The sequence below is a fragment of the Balaenoptera ricei genome, chromosome 10, assembly GCF_028023285.1.
Source record: "Balaenoptera ricei isolate mBalRic1 chromosome 10, mBalRic1.hap2, whole genome shotgun sequence".
Classification (NCBI taxonomy): domain Eukaryota; kingdom Metazoa; phylum Chordata; class Mammalia; order Artiodactyla; family Balaenopteridae; genus Balaenoptera; species Balaenoptera ricei.
The window spans coordinates 99,786,281-99,806,014 of record NC_082648.1 but is presented as its reverse complement, the minus strand read 5'-3'; the positions used below and the strand labels follow the sequence as shown (position 1 = coordinate 99,806,014).

Below are 19,734 nucleotides of genomic sequence, written 5' to 3'. Positions count from 1 at the left end.
GGGCTGTTTTTCATGGAGATCCAGAGTTTGGGATGAAAACGTCCCCGTCTAAAATAGGGCTGATGATATAACCCACCTCCCTGGGCTGTGGAGAAGGGCCGAGAAGCTCAGAAGCTCAAGGCCAGGAGAGCGCTTTCACGTCTCTACCGCGCTTCGAAAGAGTTGGTTTATAGGGGGGAAAAAAGTTATTGCGGAAAAGCCGCAGAGGTGCGAGGCCAACGCCACAGCAGCCCAGGCGCCATTATTTGCCTCAGCAGGGCCCACGGCCCGAGCGCGGAAGGAAGATCCACGACGTGCGTGCGGACGGGCGCTACTACACCAGCGCCCGGGGCAGTTCGCGGGCGTGACGCAGTGGACGCCAGACAGCAGGCACGCGCCAACTCGCGGCACAACGGCTGACCTGGGCCCGAGCGCCCCCTGGCGGCGCGGTCGGGCGACCGTTAGGACGTTCAACGGCCGAGCGTACGATTCCGCAGGTGAGCCTGCGCAGCCTCCACCTGCCTCTCACACAGACAGAGGGAGAGAGAAGGGAGAGAGGAGGGAGAGAGGAGAGAAGAAAGAGAGAGGAGGGAGAGAGAGAGGGAGGGAGAGAGGGGAGGGGGAGGGGGAGAGGGAGAGGAGCGAGAGGCTTCTCAGCCAATCAGAGAGCCCCATAGCCGTTCTCCCGCCCACCAGTAGTTTAGGGGCGGGACTTTAAGTTTTAGCCAATGAGAAAAAAGATTCGTCCCTTGGCCGGCCTTACGGGTTGAAACGGGGTGAAGTTGGGAGGTGGCTTCTTTCGCAAGATGGCGGCGAGCGGTCTGCGCCGGGCTGCTGCTGCGGCCACCACCTCGGTGAAGCCCATTTTCAGTCGGGACATGAACGAGGCCAAGCGGAGGGTGCGCGAGCTCTACCGCGCCTGGTATCGGGAGGTGCCGAACACTGGTGAGAGGCAGCGGCGCACGCGGGGCCCCGGAGGCAGCCGCCCAAGGTCGCCGCCGTCCCGGCCTCCCATTTCTGCCGGGCCGAGCCGAGGTCACCAACTTGGGCAGAGGTGATTCCGAGCGCTTCAGGGGAGGAGGGTCACACGAGCCTTGGTGGGCCTGACCTGGCGGCGGCGGCGCCAGGGTCAGACCAGTCGTGCTCTGCGTCGGAACCGCGCTGCTAGGCGCCCTTGCCCTTTTGTCCCCCGTAATTCTTCCCGAACCCCTGGGAGGGAGAGCAAGGACTGTCAGTGACACACTCACTTTATAGGTGAGGCAGCTGAGGCACCTAGAGGCGAAGTGATCCGCGCATGGCCCAGAGCCAGCCCCTGGTGGATCTGGAACCCAGAGTCAACTCTAGAGTTCCTGAATGTGTTTACAGACATCCATTAGGTTATATAAACAAAGGGGCGGTGGGATTTGAGCGATCATCTGGTTCCCACATCCCCCACAGAGAAAGAAGCAGAACCGGAGCAGGGAATTGACTTTCCCAAGGTCATCCAGTAAGACAGTGGTGTCTTTTCCAGTCCCTCCGGGTGAGGTGGCTCCCTCTCCAGTCTCCGAAGTCTTTTTACCTAGTTCCACAGGCCCCTAGTATTCCTTAGGAACTCCTTCCCCTGCCCCCCCCCCCAACCCCGGTCTTCGCTTAGATGTCAGGGAACCAATCTGTTCACCCGAAGGATTAAAATATAAGCTCCCCGGGTTCAGAGACTGTTTTTTCATCTTGGCATCCCCCTCAGCGCTGCCCAGTGTACCCGATGAAAGAAAACTTGGGGAGAATCCCATCTGAACTGTCAAGGGCAGTACAGATATCAGGGACTGTCGATATTTGGTAATTTTGTTGATTTGATTTAGTGTGTTTCATCGTGTTTTTAAGTGAACTGGAGCACCGTAGCACCCCTTAGGGCTGCCACTTCCTTGCCTGTGTGTGAGAAGCAGTAGAATGTGGTGGTTACTGGACTTGCCTCCACTTTCCCCTTAGTAGCTGTGTGACCGTGAGCAAGTTGTTTCATCTCACTATGCCTCAGTTTCCTCATCTGTAAAATGATAATATATAGTACCTTCTTCAGAGAGTTGCTCTGTTAAATAGGTTAATGAATCTGAAGTGCTTAGGATAGTGTCTGACACTTACTTAGACACTCATTAAGTGCTGGCTGCTACTGCTGTCTTGTTATTATTGTTACTGTTATGTGTAGGGCTTACTCTCCATGCAGAACCCAGCTCTTTAATGTACGGGAGCTGTGTCTGCTTCACAGTGTCACTTGTCTTCAAGCTGACTTTTTGAGAGGTTGCCCATGACCATAACTTAGACCCACAGGATACAAGGGAGGGAGAAACCGGAGTGATCGAGGGCGGGTTCAGGGACTACAAACTCACATGCCTTCAGGGGACAGATGGATAATAGGCGTAGGGGAGTGACAGTAGCTTGGGTGTGTGTGTGTGTGGAGGGTGTATTCAAATGCAGATGTTTAAAAGCAGGTTTGCCTAGCAGAATACTTCTATGATTGCCCAAGAATGCTTTCTTGTTGCAGGGAGGAGCAGGGGGTGGGGAACAAGACCCAGATGGCAGAAAGAATAGTTGGCAAAGGGTAAAAAAGTCAGTGACTGAGTTGAGGATAGAACCCAGGTATCTAGCTCATTCAAAATCAACACCCTCCAAGACTTTCCCTCAAATACTGTTTGAGAAGATAAGCCCACAGTCAGAAGGGTCCTGAGAAGAGGAGAAGGCAGGGGGTTATAGGAGCCTGTAGAGCAGGGGGAGGTTGGCGGGGGGTCAGTGGGGTGGTACACCCTTATGGGGAGGATCAGTGATCTGTAGCTTGTCGTTTGCTCAGGCCTGTGTGTACACTGGTGTCATGACATCCATCATTGGGGATTCCAGCTGAGGATCCAAACTAAGGACTGGAAATAAGTAAAAGTATTGATAATAACTAACATTCATTGAAATGGATACATATGGCCCAGCATTATGCTAAATGCTTTACATTGCCTCATTTTAGGGTGGGTTCTAATTATTTCCCTGTCTTACAGATGAGAAAACTGAGGCACATAAACTTGTCTCACATCACACCATTAGTAAGTGGAAGAGCCAGACTTCAGACCCTGATTGTCCAACTGTTGAACTTGGTTCAGCTTCTGCTGTAGTTTTCCCTGAATCTCACAGGACCCAGTTATGCTGCGCTTGTGGAACAGAGTGCCATTTGCCTGGGTGGTTGCCTCCGCATGGGAGCACTGAACAAAACTGCCTTGGATTCCCTCCTTTGAAGAAATACTACATGCTGCTTGCTGGTTCCAACATAACAGGAGACTTTCTATAGAAACTATTCATTTGTTTAATTTCCATTTCATTGGGTACCTCTTGTACTACAGGGTCAGTACTAGATGCCTAGAGAGAGATGAAAGTGACTAAAACAGAACCCTGCCTTCAAGGGTCTTATGGTCTAGTCAGGAAGATAGGCATATATAACCAGATCATTAAAACCCAAAATATAATAGAGGTATGGGAAGTAAGTGCTGAAATGTTTAATAGTTAACATCTGTATCGATGCTTTACTGTTTATAAGATGTTGTCACTTGATTTTCGCCACATTCCTGTAAAGGAGTTAGGTAAGAGGTTATCGTCTTCCCTATGTTGTAGATGCAGAAATAGACTGAGGAGGCTGCACCCCAGGCAAGGTGCTAGTTCATGATGGTGTGGAGACCTTACCCAGCTTGTTTGACCCCAGGTCCCGTGCTCTTTTTTCATCACACCATGCTGCCTTCCCATCTGAGGATCTCCCGGCGCTTGGTATGAATGCTGCCAAAATGAATTGGAGCAGACGGCTGAGAACCAGATCAGTGTCATCCTTCCTAACCTGTCAGAGCCTCCCTGACTCAGAAAAGCCTTAACAGTAACTTGAGGAAAACACACAGACTATGGAAGTCACCTTCATCCAAAAGGGGCACTTCCATATCTTCTTTTTGTGCCTCTCAGATTTTTTCAAATTGAAATTAAAATATTCAGGATTCAAAGATTAAGCCAGGAGTCTGAGTTGAGAAAGAACAGTTGGAAATGACTTACACCAGGGCTTCTCAACAGCGGCATTCGTGCTGGATAATTCTTTGTTGTGGAGACTGTCCTGTGCATTGTGGGATGTTTAGCAACATCCCTGGCCTCCACCCAGCGATGCCATTAGCATTCTCCCCGCTAGTTGTGATAATCAAAAATGCCTCCAGATGCTGCGAGATGTCCTGGTGGGCAGAAGTCGTCACTGGTTTGACAACCACTGATTTAGACCAAAGGACAGTTCAGTGGGCTATAGCTCAGGCTGTTCCTGTTTGCCTTCCTGCAGCCTTTCTCACTGGCAGAGGGGGTGTGTTCAGGGGGTTGAGGTGGGAGAAGGATGACTAGGACAAAGCTATGAGTTTGCGTCTTTAGAGACAAGGATTCTTAACCTGGGAAGATGGGCATTCAGGGATCCGTGAACTGACATTGTAGGCAAAACTTTGCATTTGTGCCTGTGAATATTTTCCTGAGGAGAAGATTCATACAGCCAGTGCGCTGGTGTGTGGTTCAGGAGACCTTGTGGAATGGGAGTAGGTGGACACCAGCTCCCCCAGTACGCACAGAGGCACCTTGCTTTTGTCTCCCAAGGTTGGGCAGGATTCTAATATGAAAACGCAGGGAAGGTAAGCACTGATAGCAGGGGAACATTCCTCATACTCCTTTCCTTAAAAGAGCACAAAATTGTAAATTAAAAAACAATAAGCAACCTGGATTCTAGGCCCATGTTTGCCAGGGACCAGTAGTCTGACTTAAGGCAAGTCCCCACAGGCCTCTAGTGGTAAGATTCTAAATTCCAGGATCCATATTAGTTTGCATTAATTTGTGTCTCTGTCTCCTTATGGTCCCTTTGTTTGCTCTTTTCTAAAATTCCAAATGTGATACTGTGGTGTTTAACAGCTAACTCTCTGTCAGGAAATCTAGATTTATAGTGTTTACCATTTTCAATGATGTAAGTACTCCCACCACGGTTGATTTTGAGCTATCAAAGTGAAGTCAGTGACGGCCGATTTGGGAAGAGATGTGTATAATTGGCTCACCATGGCAGCCTGCTCTGGCACACCACTGGATACTGAGTTCTTTCTCATGTGATCCTCTGTCTTCTCTGTTAACACTTACCTACAAAGCTGGGATGCAGTTTCTCCTATTAGATTTCTGCTATTGCTTATTCTTTGGTTGAATCAGCCTGGCATGATCTCTCCCTCAGCAGAAGCTTTATTTTTCTATTGCTATCACTAAGTTATGAGTATAATTAAAGATTCAAACTTGGTTGTTGATTAATTCAGTCACTAGATAGCCCTCATGGTTTTCAGAGCTGGTTGTGATAGTTCCATAGACTAGAGTGGACATGTCACAGGAATGGCCACACCACAGGGTATCCTCACCAAATGAGCCCGCTGCTCTCCTCAACCACAGTGCTCATTCTAGCCTGTGAGTCTTGGTTATGCTGTCCCCTGAGCCTCGTGTGCCCCTCTCTTCTGTCCTTATTCCACATACCACACAAGGCCCTGTTCATGTCCTTGCCATCAGCAAATCCACTGAAAGCCAACTGCCAGAGGATGAGAATAAAATCACCTAATTTTCAAAGGACGTCTATATGCCTTGTCAAACTCCCAGGTCACTGAGTCTGTGCCACTATTTTAGCACTTAATCAGGGATTGCTGAATATTGTGATTTTAATATTTGCACTCATGGATTTAAGACCTAGAGAGGAGGAGCTACATCTTAAACTTCTCTCTTTCCTCCAGGTAACCTGATACGGTAGTAATTGTTTGCTGGATTGATGCCTTTCCCTACCTGCACACTCAGCAGTCTCCCTCAACTCTTAAGTTTGCATGGTGCACAAACCTACACCATATCACTGTACATTCATTTCAACCATGTCATCTTTTGTCAGTTGTTATGCTAACATTTATTGAGAGCTTATTCCATGCCAGGCACTGTTCTCTCATAGAATCCTCACCACAGCTCTGTAGTTATATGTGCTGTTGTCGTCCTTATTTCACTCACAAATAAAAACACTCAGGCATAGAGAAGTGAACATGCACAGAATCATGTAGCTGATAAGTGACAGAGCTGGGATTTGAACCCAGGTTGTTCATACTCTTGAACTGTGCTATACTGCCTCTTCAAATGCAGTGGGCTTGTCTCCCCAAACAAATTTACGCTCTTTGAGAGCAAGTGCCATATCTCACACTTCTTCACATCCTCAAGCACCTAGCTTAAGGTCAGGCTAGTATTTGGTGAATGGAATAGACGGGCAACCTATGTGTTCAATGACTAGCCGTTGACTCAATTTTTTTAAAAACACGTTTTAACCATCTCTACCCTGAATCATGTTTTCTCTTTAGTGCATTTATTCCAGCTAGACATCTCTGTGAAACAGGGACGGGATAAAGTCCGAGAAATGTTTATGAAGAATGCCCACGTCATAGACCCCAGGGTGGTTGATCTTCTGGTCATTAAGGTAACTGACTCTCCCTGACTGATTTAAAAGAGTAGCCAACTTGTCCAGAGCTTCTCAGTCTTCTCAGATGAACATTTTATCTCCAAGTTTAAAAGCAACTACTAGGTCAGCAACTGTTACATAGTGTTTCAAAGGAATAGTTCAACTTGGAGGTTCTCACCTGGTTAAATAGATTATAAGATTATTCAAGGGAAAATCCACTGGGGCTTACATTTTAAAACTAAAAACAGAGGAAAGTTTGAACTCTTCTTGAACCTCATCCCTGGAAGTTACTGCTTCACCTGGTTGCCAGTTTTCAGCCGGAAGAGCAGGCCATGGAGTCAGATCCTGGGCCTGATTCTGTCTCTCTGGTCCATCTCATTAGCGTCAGTGGCAACTTCAGCATGGGCCAGTAAATAACACGGAAAGAATGTTAAGCAGGAATGTAAATTAAGCCAGTCAGGTTAGGCAGTCAGGGGGCAGAGGCCTGGTGACCTAAAGTCTCCTCTTGGAACCAGTCAGCCAGAGAGTTAAGGAATATTTGAAAGGTCTCAGAGATTACTTAGTCCAACCACCTCAGTGTCCAGATGCAGGAAGTATGGTCTAGACACAGTATGTTACTTGCCCAAGGTCACTCAGCAAGTCAGTGCCAGAGCAGAGAATCGAGTCCTGGCCTTCAGTGTTGTATTCCTTCCACTCAACCACTCTGACTGAAGACGTCTCCCCTCACTTGTGCAGGGAAAGATGGAACTGGAAGAAACAATTCAAGTGTGGAAGCAGCGGACACACGTTATGCGGTTTTTCCATGAAACAGAAGCACCAAGGCCAAAGGATTTCCTGTCCAAGTTCTATGTTGGGCACGACCCGTGAAATCACTCAATGGAAAAGTGCATGTTGATATTTAAATATTTTAGAGCACAAATAAACTCAATATATGATGGTCATTTCATGATAGAATTCCATTGGTGAACCAATGAGAAGCTCTACTTCTGCAGTCTCACTTTTTGTCTGAACAAGTTGAACACACCACCTGTTCCTTCCCTTCTCCTGAAGTGTGGTGTTTCTAGTAAATTAGATTCTCTTTTCTCAGAGCCTTGCATGTTGGTAAACAGGAATGGTGAGGCCATCTGCTCAGAAACTGCCGTTCTGGGTATGATGCTGGATGGCTTTGTTAACTTAGCTGTTTCTACAGCCCCCAGGATTGGATATTTTGGTGTAATGGCACAGATCATCCAAAATCCGCCAGCTCTTGCTATTGGAGGAGGATCCGAGCAGCACTAAGAGGCCCAGAAGTAGAGCTGACAAGCTGGGCTATTTTTCCCTGGGTTCTGAAGAAAATGGCTGCTCAGAGGCCTAACCCCCTATCCGCAACAAGCACTGGTCCTTAAGATGAAATTAACTTCCTTCTCAATCAGGCATCCTGCTAGGGACACAGCTGTTCAATGCACGCACAGAAGTATTCCCTTTGCAAACTGGAATGTAGCTCTAGCGACGAGAATAAATCTTGACCCAGGTTAAAGACCTGATCTGTTTGCTTTGGATGGTAGTCTTCTCTGTTCCTTCCCTGGACAGTCTAAATGCTGGAGAAAGGGGTTCAGTATCTATAGGTACAGTCACCCTGAGGATTCCCAAATTTTTCAGCACCAACAACCCCTTTATTATTATTTTTTTGTTGTTGTTGTTTTTAACATCTTTATTGGAGTATAATTGCTTTACGATGGTGTGTTAGTTTCTGCTTTATAACAGAGTGAATCAGCTATACATACACATATATCTCCATATCTCCTCCCTCTTGCATCTCCCTCCCACCCGCCCTATCATCCCACCCCTCTAGATGGTCACAAAGCACCGAGCTGAGCCCCCTGTGCTATGCGGCTGCTTCCCACTAGCTAGCTGTTTTCCGTTTGGTAGTGTATATATGTCCATGCCACTCTCTCACTTTGTCCCAGCTTACCCTTCCCCCTGCCCGTATCCTCAAGTCCATTCTCTAGTAGGTCTGTGTCTTTATTCCCATCTTGCCCCTAGGTTCTTTATGACCTTTTTTTTGTTTTTTTAGAGTCCATATATATATGTGTTAGCATACGGTATTTGTTTTTCTCTTCCCCTTTATTATTTTCTCATCTAAGGAAACCAAGTTTTGAAAGAATTCTAAAAAGTGGTATTTCTCAAGGAGTTTTAAACAATCAAAGCTTCTTCTGATTGCATGTAGGATAACTAGCCAGTGTTACTCAACACAAAAGCTTGAGCCTTTAGTTAGCCTGTGTAGCTGTTGGGCTTTTGTAAATAATGAAAATTGGTCCCAGGTCCCCATGATTACCTGTGGATCCATAGGGGCCTGGAGGCCCTGGGTTGTAAATCAAAGACCTATTTGTTCAGCTGATAAGAGAGAGGACAGCAGGGTGAAGAAACTGCAACTAGAGCCTACTTGTATTGAGAAACTTCAGCCATCACTCAGTCCTACAGAGCTGATGTTTATTATGTTGATTCATAATTTGATTATGCTCAGTGGACAGCACATCTCCAGGAACCTCCCGGAGCCCGGGGATCTGAGCTATGGTCACAGACCATGCAGGAGGCTTCACTGGGGTTGGGAGGCTGAGGGCTTTCCCTGGGCCCATCTGCTGATTGATAGGGAAGGAGGAGAGGCTGCAAGCATCACCATTTCTTAAGTTAGGGCTTTCTCCTTTCTATACTTCTCCATGCCCTGCAAGAAAGGAAAGCAGCAGTGAACTGGGTGACAGAGCCTTCCTCTTACCATATACTGAAAGAATTCCATAGAGTGGTTCTACCAAACATGGCAGGAGATAGGCAGTTTCGAGTACATTCAATTATTCATTCATATATATACTGAACATTCACCAGAGACCAGGCACTGGGGGCCTAAAGGTATAAAAAGACATGTTCCCTGCAGCAAGAATATGGTCAAGTAGAGTTTAGGGTATATCTTAAGCATATAATACTGACTGTCACAAGAGGTACTGGTCAGGAGACAGAGCAGTCACTTTCAAATGGAGGAAAGACTTCATCAAATATAATGAAGAATTGGTGGAAATGAGACAGAGCAGTGAGAAATAATCTTTCAATTGGGAGGAATAATGGGCCACTGGGAGTGGGTAAGAGTGAGTAACTCAAGAGATAGTGAATATTGGGGATAGGCATGTGGTTGGGAATATGGAAGATAAGGCTGGAAGAACAGGTGTGACCAGATCATCGCAAGCCTTAAAAGCCAGACTAAAGAGTCAGGAGGGTCCTTGTTTATAACAGTAATGCAGCCAGTCAGCACATATTAGGGCACAGGAAGTCAGCACAAGAAAGCTGAATGGAACTGGCACAGGGGAAGGGTTTGTGAGCAGTGTATGAACCGGGCGGCAGTGCCTGTGTACAGGCTGTGCTGGTGCAGAGCTTGGTAACCAGAGCTCACTGATGAGGGCCTGCGGTTTCTAAATTTCAGTGTGGAGCTGGTGAAATGAAGTTGTTTGTGGTGGGTGTGTAAGGCATATTAAATTGTCAAGAAAATTTGTGGGTTGAGAAAATTGAGGGTACATAAAAGGGCAAATAGAAAAGGCTGGCTGGGATCCAACCTGGTTGGAAGAGACGCCAGTGAATTTGTAAGTCAATAAGATAGTTTCCTTCATCCAGCATAGAGAAAAGGTGACATAAAAACATTAGTCACCAAGAGAGTCAATGCATTAAAAGTCTGTGCTTCTGCTTCGAGTGTCCAGATTCTGCTACCAGGCTAAACTGCATCACAGTTGCATCAAAAGCAAGTCTTACCTGTTAGTCGTCGTCATCATCATCCTCTGGAACAAAAATATCATGCTCCTCAAGTAGAGCAGCAAAGTTCTTGCTAATTAGCGTCCCGACATAGAGAAAGGGGATCACAACGGAGAACACACGGAGAAGGCCGAAGGACATCTGCAGAGGGTCAAAGTGGTGGCTGTGAGCGCCAGAGCCCACTCTAGTAGGACCACAGAAGGCCTGGCCCTCTCAGGGGCATTCCCTCCTGTGGACCTGAGATCCATCATAAGCAACTTGATTTTAAAGTCCTTGGAAAAGTTCAGAGCAAGAAAAAAAATTACAAGAAGAGATAAAGTGATTTTATGGCCATCAAACTGTACACTGGAAAGAGAAGCACAAGGCACTCTTATGGACATCTAAAAGTTAGGGCCCAACCTATTAATTACTTGCAGATACTCATAAACGGGTGAGAAAGTACTAAGAGCTGGACTAGGGAATAGAGTTCAGCTCTCCTTGAAGAAACTACTAAATACATGAAAATAGATTACAAAAAAATGAACATGTACAGTGAAGGGATATTCTATACAGTTCTTTAACTGGTTCCCTGGTGCCTGAGAAATGTGATTTCACTACATTAAATTTTAGAAATATGTTTTGAAAATTGAGCATGTCTTTATATTAAAAGACTAGCTATTTAAATGGACTGGCGGAGTTTCAGTAAAATTTCAACATTTCCTCTCATACTTTCCTACGGAGTTCCAAAAAAAAGTTTTTTTTTTTCTCTTCAGTTGTGCCTCTTTAAAGGCAGCTCTTCCCCAACATGACCGTGCTTCTTGCTGTGAAACAACCCTGAACTCACCTTGTGTGAGCTTGCGTCGGCCAGACTAGCTTTAAAAGAATGTTTTGTAACTCTCACACAGCGCTGGAGTCAAAAAGCAAACTTACTTGGTATAAGGGACTGTTCCTATTTTACTGAGAAAACTCCAAGGGTACTGAGGGCATGTGATAACAGTGGTGGGAAAAAATAGGATCTGGTGGGAGTTGTAGCAGCAGGAAATCTGAATTCCAGAACCTAAGTCAGCTGCTAGCTTTGGACAGTGGCTTCACTAGTCTGGCCCCTGATTCTTCATTTGTAAAAACACTGATAGTAATAATTCTCTGCACACCCAATCACATGAATTAAATACTAGGTCAAAACTCGCAAAAAGATAAGGTCTGTCCCACTTACCCTTTATTTACAAAGTCATTCCACAATTCGTTTTTCATCCCATCAACTCTATGGTAGAGAGGTTACATGACTTGTCTATACTGGATGCATAAAGCGGAGTCTTGTGGCTCCGGAGAGTCAGGGCACCGCACTCCTCACGATGAGCTAGTGCAAAGTGCCGTCTTTCTCCGCTCTTGCCCCCCATCTTCTGTCTCCACGCACCCTACTTAACTCCCGGATCTAACCCGACCATTTCCTCCCATTTGTCAAAATTAGCAGCGCATTAGCGCAAAACTTTGTCCTTGATCCGTCTTCCGGTCTAAGGCGGTCGTTCGACTGGCTTTTGCTCCTATCAATCAGCGTGAGCCCGCACACACTCCCCACAATGACAGTCCTCGGCCCCTTCGCCCCGCCTCCAGGCAGACACTCACTTTCACCGGTTTGGGCAAAATGGCGCCGCTGCGAGTAACGATGACTGACCTCGATGGTACCAGACTCCGAACTAAGCCGCCCCGACCGGCGGAGACATCGCCACCTTTCCCCAGGTTCAGCCCGCTCCGGAAAGCCCCAGATCCGACGGGTGCCAGCGCCAGCCAGCGAGCCGCTCCGGACGCCATCTCCCAGCTCCCCTCCTCGTCCGGGCACCTGCACCCCACCACCCGGCCCCCGTGCCGCCCTCTGGAAGAACGCCGCCGGAAGCCTCGCGAGGCTTTAGGGAGCAGACGAGAGGACCAGCTCACAGACTTGCGCAATGCGCCTAGTTCCTGTTGCGGCCCGACATGGTGACGTCAGGAGGATGACCCCAAAGGCCCGGTACACCCCTCATTCCGGGCCTGGTGGGCGGGGCCACCTGACTGGCGTTGTCCTTGTGAAGCCTTCAGATTTCTGGCATTGTTGCCGCACCCAGGACCGCCAGGGCGTGGCAGAGCAGGGGGTTGTTGAAATGAGAAACCACTTTAATTGAACTTCAAACTATTGTATTTTTTTTTTTAACAATTTAAAAATACAAATTTATTACTCGTGCTACTTGAATGATTTTGGAATTTTATTTCATGCCAAGGTATATGTTATGTATAGCTAAATGGAAAATATATCTGAAAAGGGGGGAAATGGGGGCTTTTACACAAACTGTCCAGGTGATTGCTAAAGTAAACTTGAGCCAAAATAAGTAATAAAAAACCATAATGTTTTAATCGTATAAAAAGCACTGTAACAATAGGAAAGATAACAAAAAGCCCATAGTGTCTGTGTATAAAACAAGACGCATCGGGGCTGTGGGGCTCCCATACAGGGCTGGGAAGGTGGCCCCTCTTCTTGGGAAACAGGCCTGGCTTCCTAGGAACTGGTCCAGGACCCTGGACGGCATGTCAGCCTCCTGGACTTAAGAGGCTCTGAGCCCAAGCCTCAAGCTCAGGCTGTCCAAGGCCCCAGTAAGGGAGAGAGGCTAAGAAGGGGGAGACTGTGTATATTGGAGTAGGGGGATGACTGGACCAGGCTCTGCATCTTCCATCCAGCCTCTGCCACCACACCCCTAGGCTATCAGGCTGATCTGGCCTCTGGCTCTGTCCAACCAGCCACTTTTCCTCTCAGAACAATCAATAAAGCAAATGCTTGGTGCCATGCTGGTGAGAGTAGGAACAAGAGGATCTTGGCAGGTACACACTGGGTGCCGAGCAAGACTGTGAACGAGTTCCTAGGGGGTTTCAGGATCAGGAACATCTCTCTGGGAGTCCAGCCAAGACAGAAGAGTTTATCACAGGGTGCCAGGAATCCTGTGCCCAAGCTCCTAGAATGCCCAGGACTGAAAACCAAAGTAAGAAACTGGCTTTCCCAGGGAGCCTCACTGCCTCCCCACTTCAGCTTCCTACTTGGCAGCTGAGGACAGAGTACAGGAAGGATTTCTGCTGACATATAAAAGCTACTGGCCCTCCTGGGGCAATGACCAAGCACTGTCTGTTGACAGGGCAGCCAGGGAAAGAAGATGGGGCCCTAACACTTTCGGAGCAGGATAAATCCCTCTTGACTGGCTAAGTGCCCTCTCCCTTCAAAGGGTCCTGTCCAAATTGCAGAGTGGGGGTCCCATGCCCAATCTTCTCATCACTCAGGATGAGCCGGGCCCCAGAAACCCCCATAACACAGTAAACCCACTTTTTCTGACAGTATCAGTCCCTCAAGCCAACACTGCAGTCAACTTCTGGTATTTATACAAGATTCCCCATGTTGGAAATTGTGTCTGTAGAATCGTGTGTAGGTGAAAGGCAGAGCGGTCTGTGGTCATGTAATATTCCCCACTTCCTCCATTTCATTAATATCCCCTGAGAGAGGGGCAGAGTCAGGAGACCTAGGTCTGTGCCTGCTGAGCAAGCCACCTCTCCTCTCTGGCCCTCAGGAAATAAAGGGGTTGAAAGTTAATGATTCCTCAGTCCCCTCTAGGCGTAAGGGTGGATTTGGAACCTGGAGCAAGCCTAAAAAGCAGGAAGGGGAGAACTCACATCCAACAGCAACTTCAAAAACCAGTAAACATTAAACTCTTGAAAAAGCACTGGCCCTGGTGTCCTGACCAGCAGGACAAGGGCTGAACCCGAAGGGCCCAGGCTCAGGGCCTATCTTGTTCCTCGCAGTCTGGCTGGCTCCCTGGGCACTCTGCAGCCACGCCCGCCTCAGCTCCATAATCTCCTGGCCATACCAGTCATGCAGAGTAGAGAAGCAGGAGGTCTCCGGGGACACAGGGCTCTGCCTCCTGCCTAGGAGGAGGCTGGCAGGGCCCTGCAACTCCCACTCGGCCAAGCCCCGCCCTGCTGGCCTGCTGACCCCTTCTTCCACCAAGCCCATAGGGCTGCAATCTCTGGAGAGGGAGTGACCATTCGCCAGGCCAAGAGACCAGTGGTCAGGAGCCTGGGGCTTACAGCGGCTGGGAATGGCCTTCCAGGATGAGTGGCGATGCAGGTCCAGGCTGTGGCGGGCATCACGCAACTGGCTCTCCAGCTCACGCACCACCAGGCGCATGTAGCCAAAGCTTGCCCTGGACAGTGCCTTCACCCAGGCCTCCTGGGCCGCTGGCCCATCTGCCGCGAGCAGGTGTGGGCGCACTCCAGGGGCGTCGAAGCGGATGGCAAAGGCAAACTCTTCAGGCACGGGAGCCTCGGCCAACTCCACTGTGCAGCCCTCCAGCACCACTAGGCTCAGTGGGGCCCGGCCCTCTCGACTCTCAAAGGAGAACAGCAGGTTGCCTTTAAGGACAAACCAGCACCTTCGGCCAGTGCCACTGGGGGTGGGTGGAGCCCCTGCGCCCCCCCAAGTGCGCAGGAAGCCTGCGTGGTCTGCTGGGGAGTCGCTCAGGGCGTAGTGGGCCACACTCCTCTCGTTCAGCTTCATGGCTCCCATAAGAACTGTGAGGTGAGAGAGGTGGAGACAGATCAGAGAGGGAGGCAGCCCTTGTGCCCCTGTGGGAAAAAGAGCACTGGCTCTGGAAAGACCTGGGCCCCAGGCCTGTGGGCTCTTCTCACTTGCTGTGCCCTGAGGCTCTCAGTGTCTTCCTCTGTGAAATGGGCTAGTCTCCCCTGCCTTTTCTCTCAAAGCGCTGTTGTGAGGATCATGCAAAAAACTGGACATCAGAGGACTCAGAGAAAAGGATAATGCGACTGTATCAGACCAGGAGGTATGGCAGGGCTTTGACACAGCTGTTTAAAACCCAAAGGAAAAGTCATCAGCTGAGCTGAAATGGACCCCAAACTCATAAAAACCATCGTGCTTAATTAAACCATCCCCTAATCTGAGGGCCCCTTAGCTCCAACCCTGAAGCCAAACATCCAGGGTTTCTGTGACCCCCGTGGACCCCTGCTGGCCTTTCATTTGTTAATGGCACAGCTGTCCTTTAGTAGCCTTCAGGGCCAGATAGGGCTGGGGTGGGGCAGGCCTGCCTCATTCCTCCATCAGTGTGGGTTCAGACAGGGACCTGCTCAGTAAATAAGAGCGAAGTACAAACACAGGGCATGATTGAGTAGGATCAACCTCAACCAATGAACGTTGGTGCCCCATAGGTCACAAGTGGCATCTCATCCAACTGTCCTCCTGACTCACAGAAAACTGAGGTCAGGACAGTGAAGGTGAACTGCCCACGGTCACATGGCCAGTGAGAAGCGGAGCTTGGTCTCCTGATTCCCTCACACCCTTTGGGGGCAAGTCTTGGCAATGACCCACTTACCAGCAGAGCTCACTGGGCAGGGGCAGGGGCCTCTCTTGTCTGGCCACACGGCTCAGCCCTTTGACCACGTGGTTTCCGGGGCACCTGCAAAAGAATTCTCAAACCCAGTCAACCCATCCTAAAGGATGAAAGCTCCTACTCAGGCTTTGGGGCCAAATGAAACCACCACCTCCTCCAGGAAGCTTTCCCTGACCCCTGATAATCGCCCCACCACCACCACCACCATCACGGGACCACCCAGGCCCTGCACTTATGAGCAATTTAAGGAGCTGAGTCCCATTGTCCTGATCATCACTCTTCAGACCTCATTGCCCTGCCGTCTAATGCTAGGTCAGAGTTAAATGCCCTCATAGCTTCTTGCTTTTCCCTTCTAGCACTTGTCACAGTTTATTTGTGGTCTTTAAGTAACGTAATCTGAGAGGCCTGTCCTGATCACCAAGGTGGTCTGATCTAAGGTGACCCAACTAGCACCCCCTCACTTCTGTTTTCATTTCCTTCATCCCGCAATGATCTCCTTTGTGTTTACCCTGCTGTCCCCAGCCCCAGAAAGTCTAGGGCAGGACTGGGCTTGGCTCCCAGTGGAACCCCCAATATCCAGCCCCTTGCAGGGCTTGGGAAGGCCCTCTGAAAGGATTTGTTAAAATAACTGTGACTACAACAGTGGACAAAATAAAGTCTCTCCCTCCTGAAGCCTACATTTCAGCGGGGGAGACACGCTGTAAAAAAAAAAAGACAAAAATAAATAATAATTAGTGAATTTTAAAATTAATTAAATAATAACGTAAGGACCGGTCTTGACAAGGGCTATGGAGTGAAGCAAGCAGGGTCCTGAGATGGGGAGGGGCCATTCTCCGATGGTGGTCGAGGAGAAGGAGGGGGAGAACACAGATGTTTCCTCGAGGAGTGGCCTCAGCTCCGGGGCGCGGAGAGGGGATCCGAAGCCCACCGAACTGTCTCCGCACCCCCTCACAGGGACAGGCGTCTTCTCCTACCCACCTCCCCGCTCCGGGGATGCGAGGCCCGGACTTCAACCCCGGCGGGAAGCCGGTGCACCGCGTTTTTCTGAATTCTTTTGTTAGAGGAGCGGCGGGCTGGGGCGTGGGACCCACTGGCCGGTGGCCACCGCCGTGAGCCCCTAACCCGCTGTCGCCCTGAAACAGGGTGGCCTCACCAGGAACTCCTCGGCGAGCGCCGCAGACTCCGGGTGCGGCTGCCGCCTCGGTTTCCCCATCGCGCACGGAGCTGTCCCGCCACGTCCCCGCGGGCCACGCCCTCCCGGAGGCCGCCTCCTCCCGAGCCCGCCGGGCCCGCTCTCACCTCCGCGCCCCCGAAGCCCAGGAGGGCGACCCGCGGGGTGGGCTGCGGCCGCGGCCAGGGGCGATTCCGGCTCGGGACCCCACGCCTCCGCCCGCGCCGCTAAGTTGGCCACGGGAGCGAAAGACCCCGGTTGGGCGGCTCGAGTTACCGCCCCCGCCCCTCCCCGCCCACGACTCACTAGGCCTCGCGATCCGCGAAGCCGCCCCGCGATCCATGCCCGAGGGAAACTGAGGCCCGACAGGCCGTGACCCGCCTGAGCCACAGTGCTGGTCAGTGGCGGGAGGCCTCGAACGCAGAGTCCCACCTCAGGCCGTCCGGGGCCCTCGGACCCAGTCCACCTCCCAGAGAACTCGGAGACCTTCCCTTCCCCCCTCCAGTCCCCCTCTCCCCGCCCGGCCCACTTCTCCCGCAGAGCCAAGCCTGGGACGGCCTCGGCCCAGACGCCTCCTCTGGGCGGGCTCCTATCCAGCCCGCGAGGCCCGGCCCAGCTTCCCAGCCACCCAACCCGGCCCCTGGAGTCGCCGGGCCTCTGCTTCTGGGGATTATCCATTTCTGCTTCCGCCACTCCCGCCGGCCTGAAACGCAACTTCAGCGGCCAGACTCTGCCTGGAGTCAGTCGACAGCTAGGCCTGCAGTGAAGGTTTCAGGAGTGCACAACCAAACGCAGGAGGCTAGGGTTTCCCAACAGCCCTGGAAACCGGTGAGCTCAGAACATCTGCCCATGAATTTGCTGGTTCCCGCGTCAGAGTTCTGCCCTTGCAGTTCCTGCAGCCTAGAATGCTCTTCCTTCTCAACCCTACCCCTCGGCTCTAACTCCTCAGGGCTCCTTCACATCATTTAGGTCTCAGCTCAAATGTCCCCTCCCTGGCCATGAGAAAGTAGCCTACCTGCAGGTCTCTGTCACATCCCTGGGTTGTATTTTCATTATAGCACTTATAAAAAAAGCTTCCCTACATTCATGCTTTTATTTCCTGTTTATTATGTCTCCCCCATTAACTTTTATTCAGTTAATAATAGAAACCATGGGCTTCCCTGGTGGCGCAGTGGTTAAGAATCCACCTGCCAATGCAGGGGACATGGGTTTGAGACCTGGTCCGGGAAGATCCCACATGCCGCAGAGCAACTAAGCCAGTGCACCACAACTACTGAGCCCGCGAGCCACAACTACTGAAGCCTGCGCGCCTAGAGCCCATGCTCTGCAACAAGAGAAGCCACCACAATGAGAAGCCCGTGCACCGCAATGAAGAGTAGCCCCCGCTCGACACAACTAGAGAAAGCCTGCCCACAGCAAGGAAGACCCAAGGCAGCCAAAAAATAAAATAAATAAATAAAAAATAGAAACCATAATAAATGTGTTAGAAGGCAATAAATTTTGTGGAAAATACAGAGCAGGGGCAAGGAGACTGGGAGTTGGGGGAGTAGGGCGGTTGCAATTTTAAAAAGAATGGTCAGGGTAGGGCTCACTGAGAAGGTGACATTTGGGAAATACTTGAAGGAAATGAGGGAGCCAGTCGTGCCAAAATCTGGAGGAAGAGTATTCCAGGCAGATGGAACAGCTAGTGCAACGGCCCAGAGGCCTGTTGTGTTTGAGGAACTGCAAGGGCGGGGAGGGGGCAGGGAGGAGCAGCAGGAGGTGGGGTCAGAATGTGCGGCTTGGGGCTTTGTAAATCTGCGAGAGCTGATACTCCAGGCTGAAATGAACACGGTCTTGAGCTATGTTTTAAAGCAGCGGTCCCCAACCTTTTTGTCACCAGGGACCGGTTTCGCGGAAGACAATTTACCCACGGAAGTGGGGAGCGGGGGCGGTGGGGGGATGGTTCAGGCGGCAATGCGAGAGACAGGGAGCGGCAGATGAAGCTTCACATGCTTGCCCGCCGCTCACCTCCTGCTGTGCGTCCTGGTTCCTAACAGCCCCTAGACCGATACCGGTCCGCGGCCCGAGGGTTGAGGACTCCTGTTTTAAAGGATTTCTCTGGCTGCTAAGGAGAGAATAAATGTGGGTGGAAGCAGACCGGTGAGGAGGCTGCTGGAGTAATCCAGGCAAGATGTGATGGGGGCTGGGAGAGTAGAGAGAGGTGGCCAAATTCAGGATGGGTTTTAAAGGTAGAGAGTGCAAGGTTTGCAGAGAGGTTGGATGTAGGGAGTGAGGGAAAGAGGAGGCAAGGAGGACTCCAACGTTTTGGCCTGAGCACCTGGAAGGAGAGTTGCCATTACCTGAGATATGGAAGTGGCAGGTGTCTGGGGCCAGTTATGTTTGAGATGCCCAGTGATCATCCAAGTGAAGGTGCCAAGAATGAAGTGCTTGGTACCTAGCGGTTGCTCAATAAGTATTTGATGAATGAAAGAGGAAGGAATATGCAAAGTGCCTGGATAAGAATAATGGGTGGTCCAAGTGTCAGGTAGGGAAGGAGGGTCTCCTGGCTTTGAAAGAGCTGTGTCCTCCACCTGGTTTGCTTTCTCCCACCCATCCTCCTCGTGGTGCCTATTCATCTTCCACTACTGTTTGTGAGCGGCTTACTACGGGCCCTGCTTCAGGGCATTCTCCCATTTTTCTTAAAAAAGCCCTCAGCAGGTATTCACGCCACAGCTATTTATTGAGCGTCATCTACAGTGCACTATCCTCGCCTTCAGGGAACCCAGCAGAGGTGAAAGGACTAGCTTCACGTGAAGCCGCGGTTGGCTCGTGCCTGCCTCGGGGGCGCGCAGAGCCGGAGCTCGAAGGAGGTGGGGCTTTGGGAGGTTCCGAGGGCTTACTGGGCCGGTAGAGGGCGGGGCGGGACGTTGCTAGGGGGATTCTGTTAGGTTCTCCGGGGAAGG

At 50.4% G+C, this 19,734-nt stretch overlaps 4 protein-coding genes and 1 long non-coding RNA gene across 5 annotated transcripts in view; 2 read left to right on the top strand and 3 right to left on the bottom strand.

The window, feature by feature from the left end:
* Positions 1 to 1,185, bottom strand: part of LOC132373627 (uncharacterized) — a 39,592-nt gene extending 38,407 nt beyond the window's left edge. Inside the window, exon 1 of the mRNA XM_059937092.1 lies at positions 743 to 1,185. The gene's annotated coding sequence lies outside the window, so the exon portion shown is untranslated. The remainder of the gene's footprint in view (positions 1 to 742) is intronic.
* NDUFA6 (NADH:ubiquinone oxidoreductase subunit A6) lies at positions 761 to 7,395 on the top strand. The gene is made up of 3 exons (XM_059937094.1): positions 761 to 924; positions 6,357 to 6,472; positions 7,190 to 7,395. The coding sequence occupies exons 1-3, from the start codon at positions 786 to 788 to the stop codon at positions 7,319 to 7,321; spliced, it is 387 nt and encodes a 128-aa protein (XP_059793077.1). The 5' UTR covers positions 761 to 785; the 3' UTR covers positions 7,322 to 7,395.
* LOC132373631 (uncharacterized) lies at positions 931 to 5,274 on the top strand. Its single transcript, XR_009505465.1, has 2 exons — positions 931 to 1,033; positions 2,994 to 5,274. It is a non-coding gene; the product is annotated as an uncharacterized LOC132373631 (long non-coding RNA).
* A 1,514-nt stretch (positions 7,396 to 8,909) lies between the features above and the next one.
* On the bottom strand, positions 8,910 to 12,087 carry SMDT1 (single-pass membrane protein with aspartate rich tail 1). The gene is made up of 3 exons (XM_059937095.1): positions 11,828 to 12,087; positions 10,226 to 10,366; positions 8,910 to 9,155 (listed from the first exon to the last, which is right to left on the bottom strand). Exons 1-2 carry the CDS (start codon positions 12,011 to 12,013, stop codon positions 10,229 to 10,231), a joined length of 324 nt encoding a protein of 107 aa, XP_059793078.1. The 5' UTR covers positions 12,014 to 12,087; the 3' UTR covers positions 8,910 to 9,155; positions 10,226 to 10,228.
* A 474-nt stretch (positions 12,088 to 12,561) lies between these two features.
* PHETA2 (PH domain containing endocytic trafficking adaptor 2) lies at positions 12,562 to 17,282 on the bottom strand. The gene is given in 4 exon segments (XM_059937090.1): positions 12,562 to 14,018; positions 14,021 to 14,785; positions 15,601 to 15,684; positions 17,096 to 17,282. Coding segments are annotated over 2 exon segments (786 nt in total). The 5' UTR covers positions 14,781 to 14,785; positions 15,601 to 15,684; positions 17,096 to 17,282; the 3' UTR covers positions 12,562 to 13,992.
* Positions 17,283 to 19,734: the final 2,452 nt, after the last annotated feature.

Coding starts and splice junctions, on each gene's coding strand:
- NDUFA6 (XM_059937094.1), top strand. CDS start 786: ATGGCGGCGAGCGGTCTGCGCCGGGCTGCTGCTGCGGCCACCACCTCG. Junction 925..6,356: donor TCGGGAGGTGCCGAACACTG/GTGAGAGGCAGC, acceptor TTTTCTCTTTAG/TGCATTTATTCCAGCTAGAC. Junction 6,473..7,189: donor TTGATCTTCTGGTCATTAAG/GTAACTGACTCT, acceptor TCACTTGTGCAG/GGAAAGATGGAACTGGAAGA.
- SMDT1 (XM_059937095.1), bottom strand. CDS start 12,013: ATGGCGTCCGGAGCGGCTCGCTGGCTGGCGCTGGCACCCGTCGGATCT. Junction 10,367..11,827: donor TTTTGCCCAAACCGGTGAAA/GTGAGTGTCTGC, acceptor GACCCTCTGCAG/ATGTCCTTCGGCCTTCTCCG.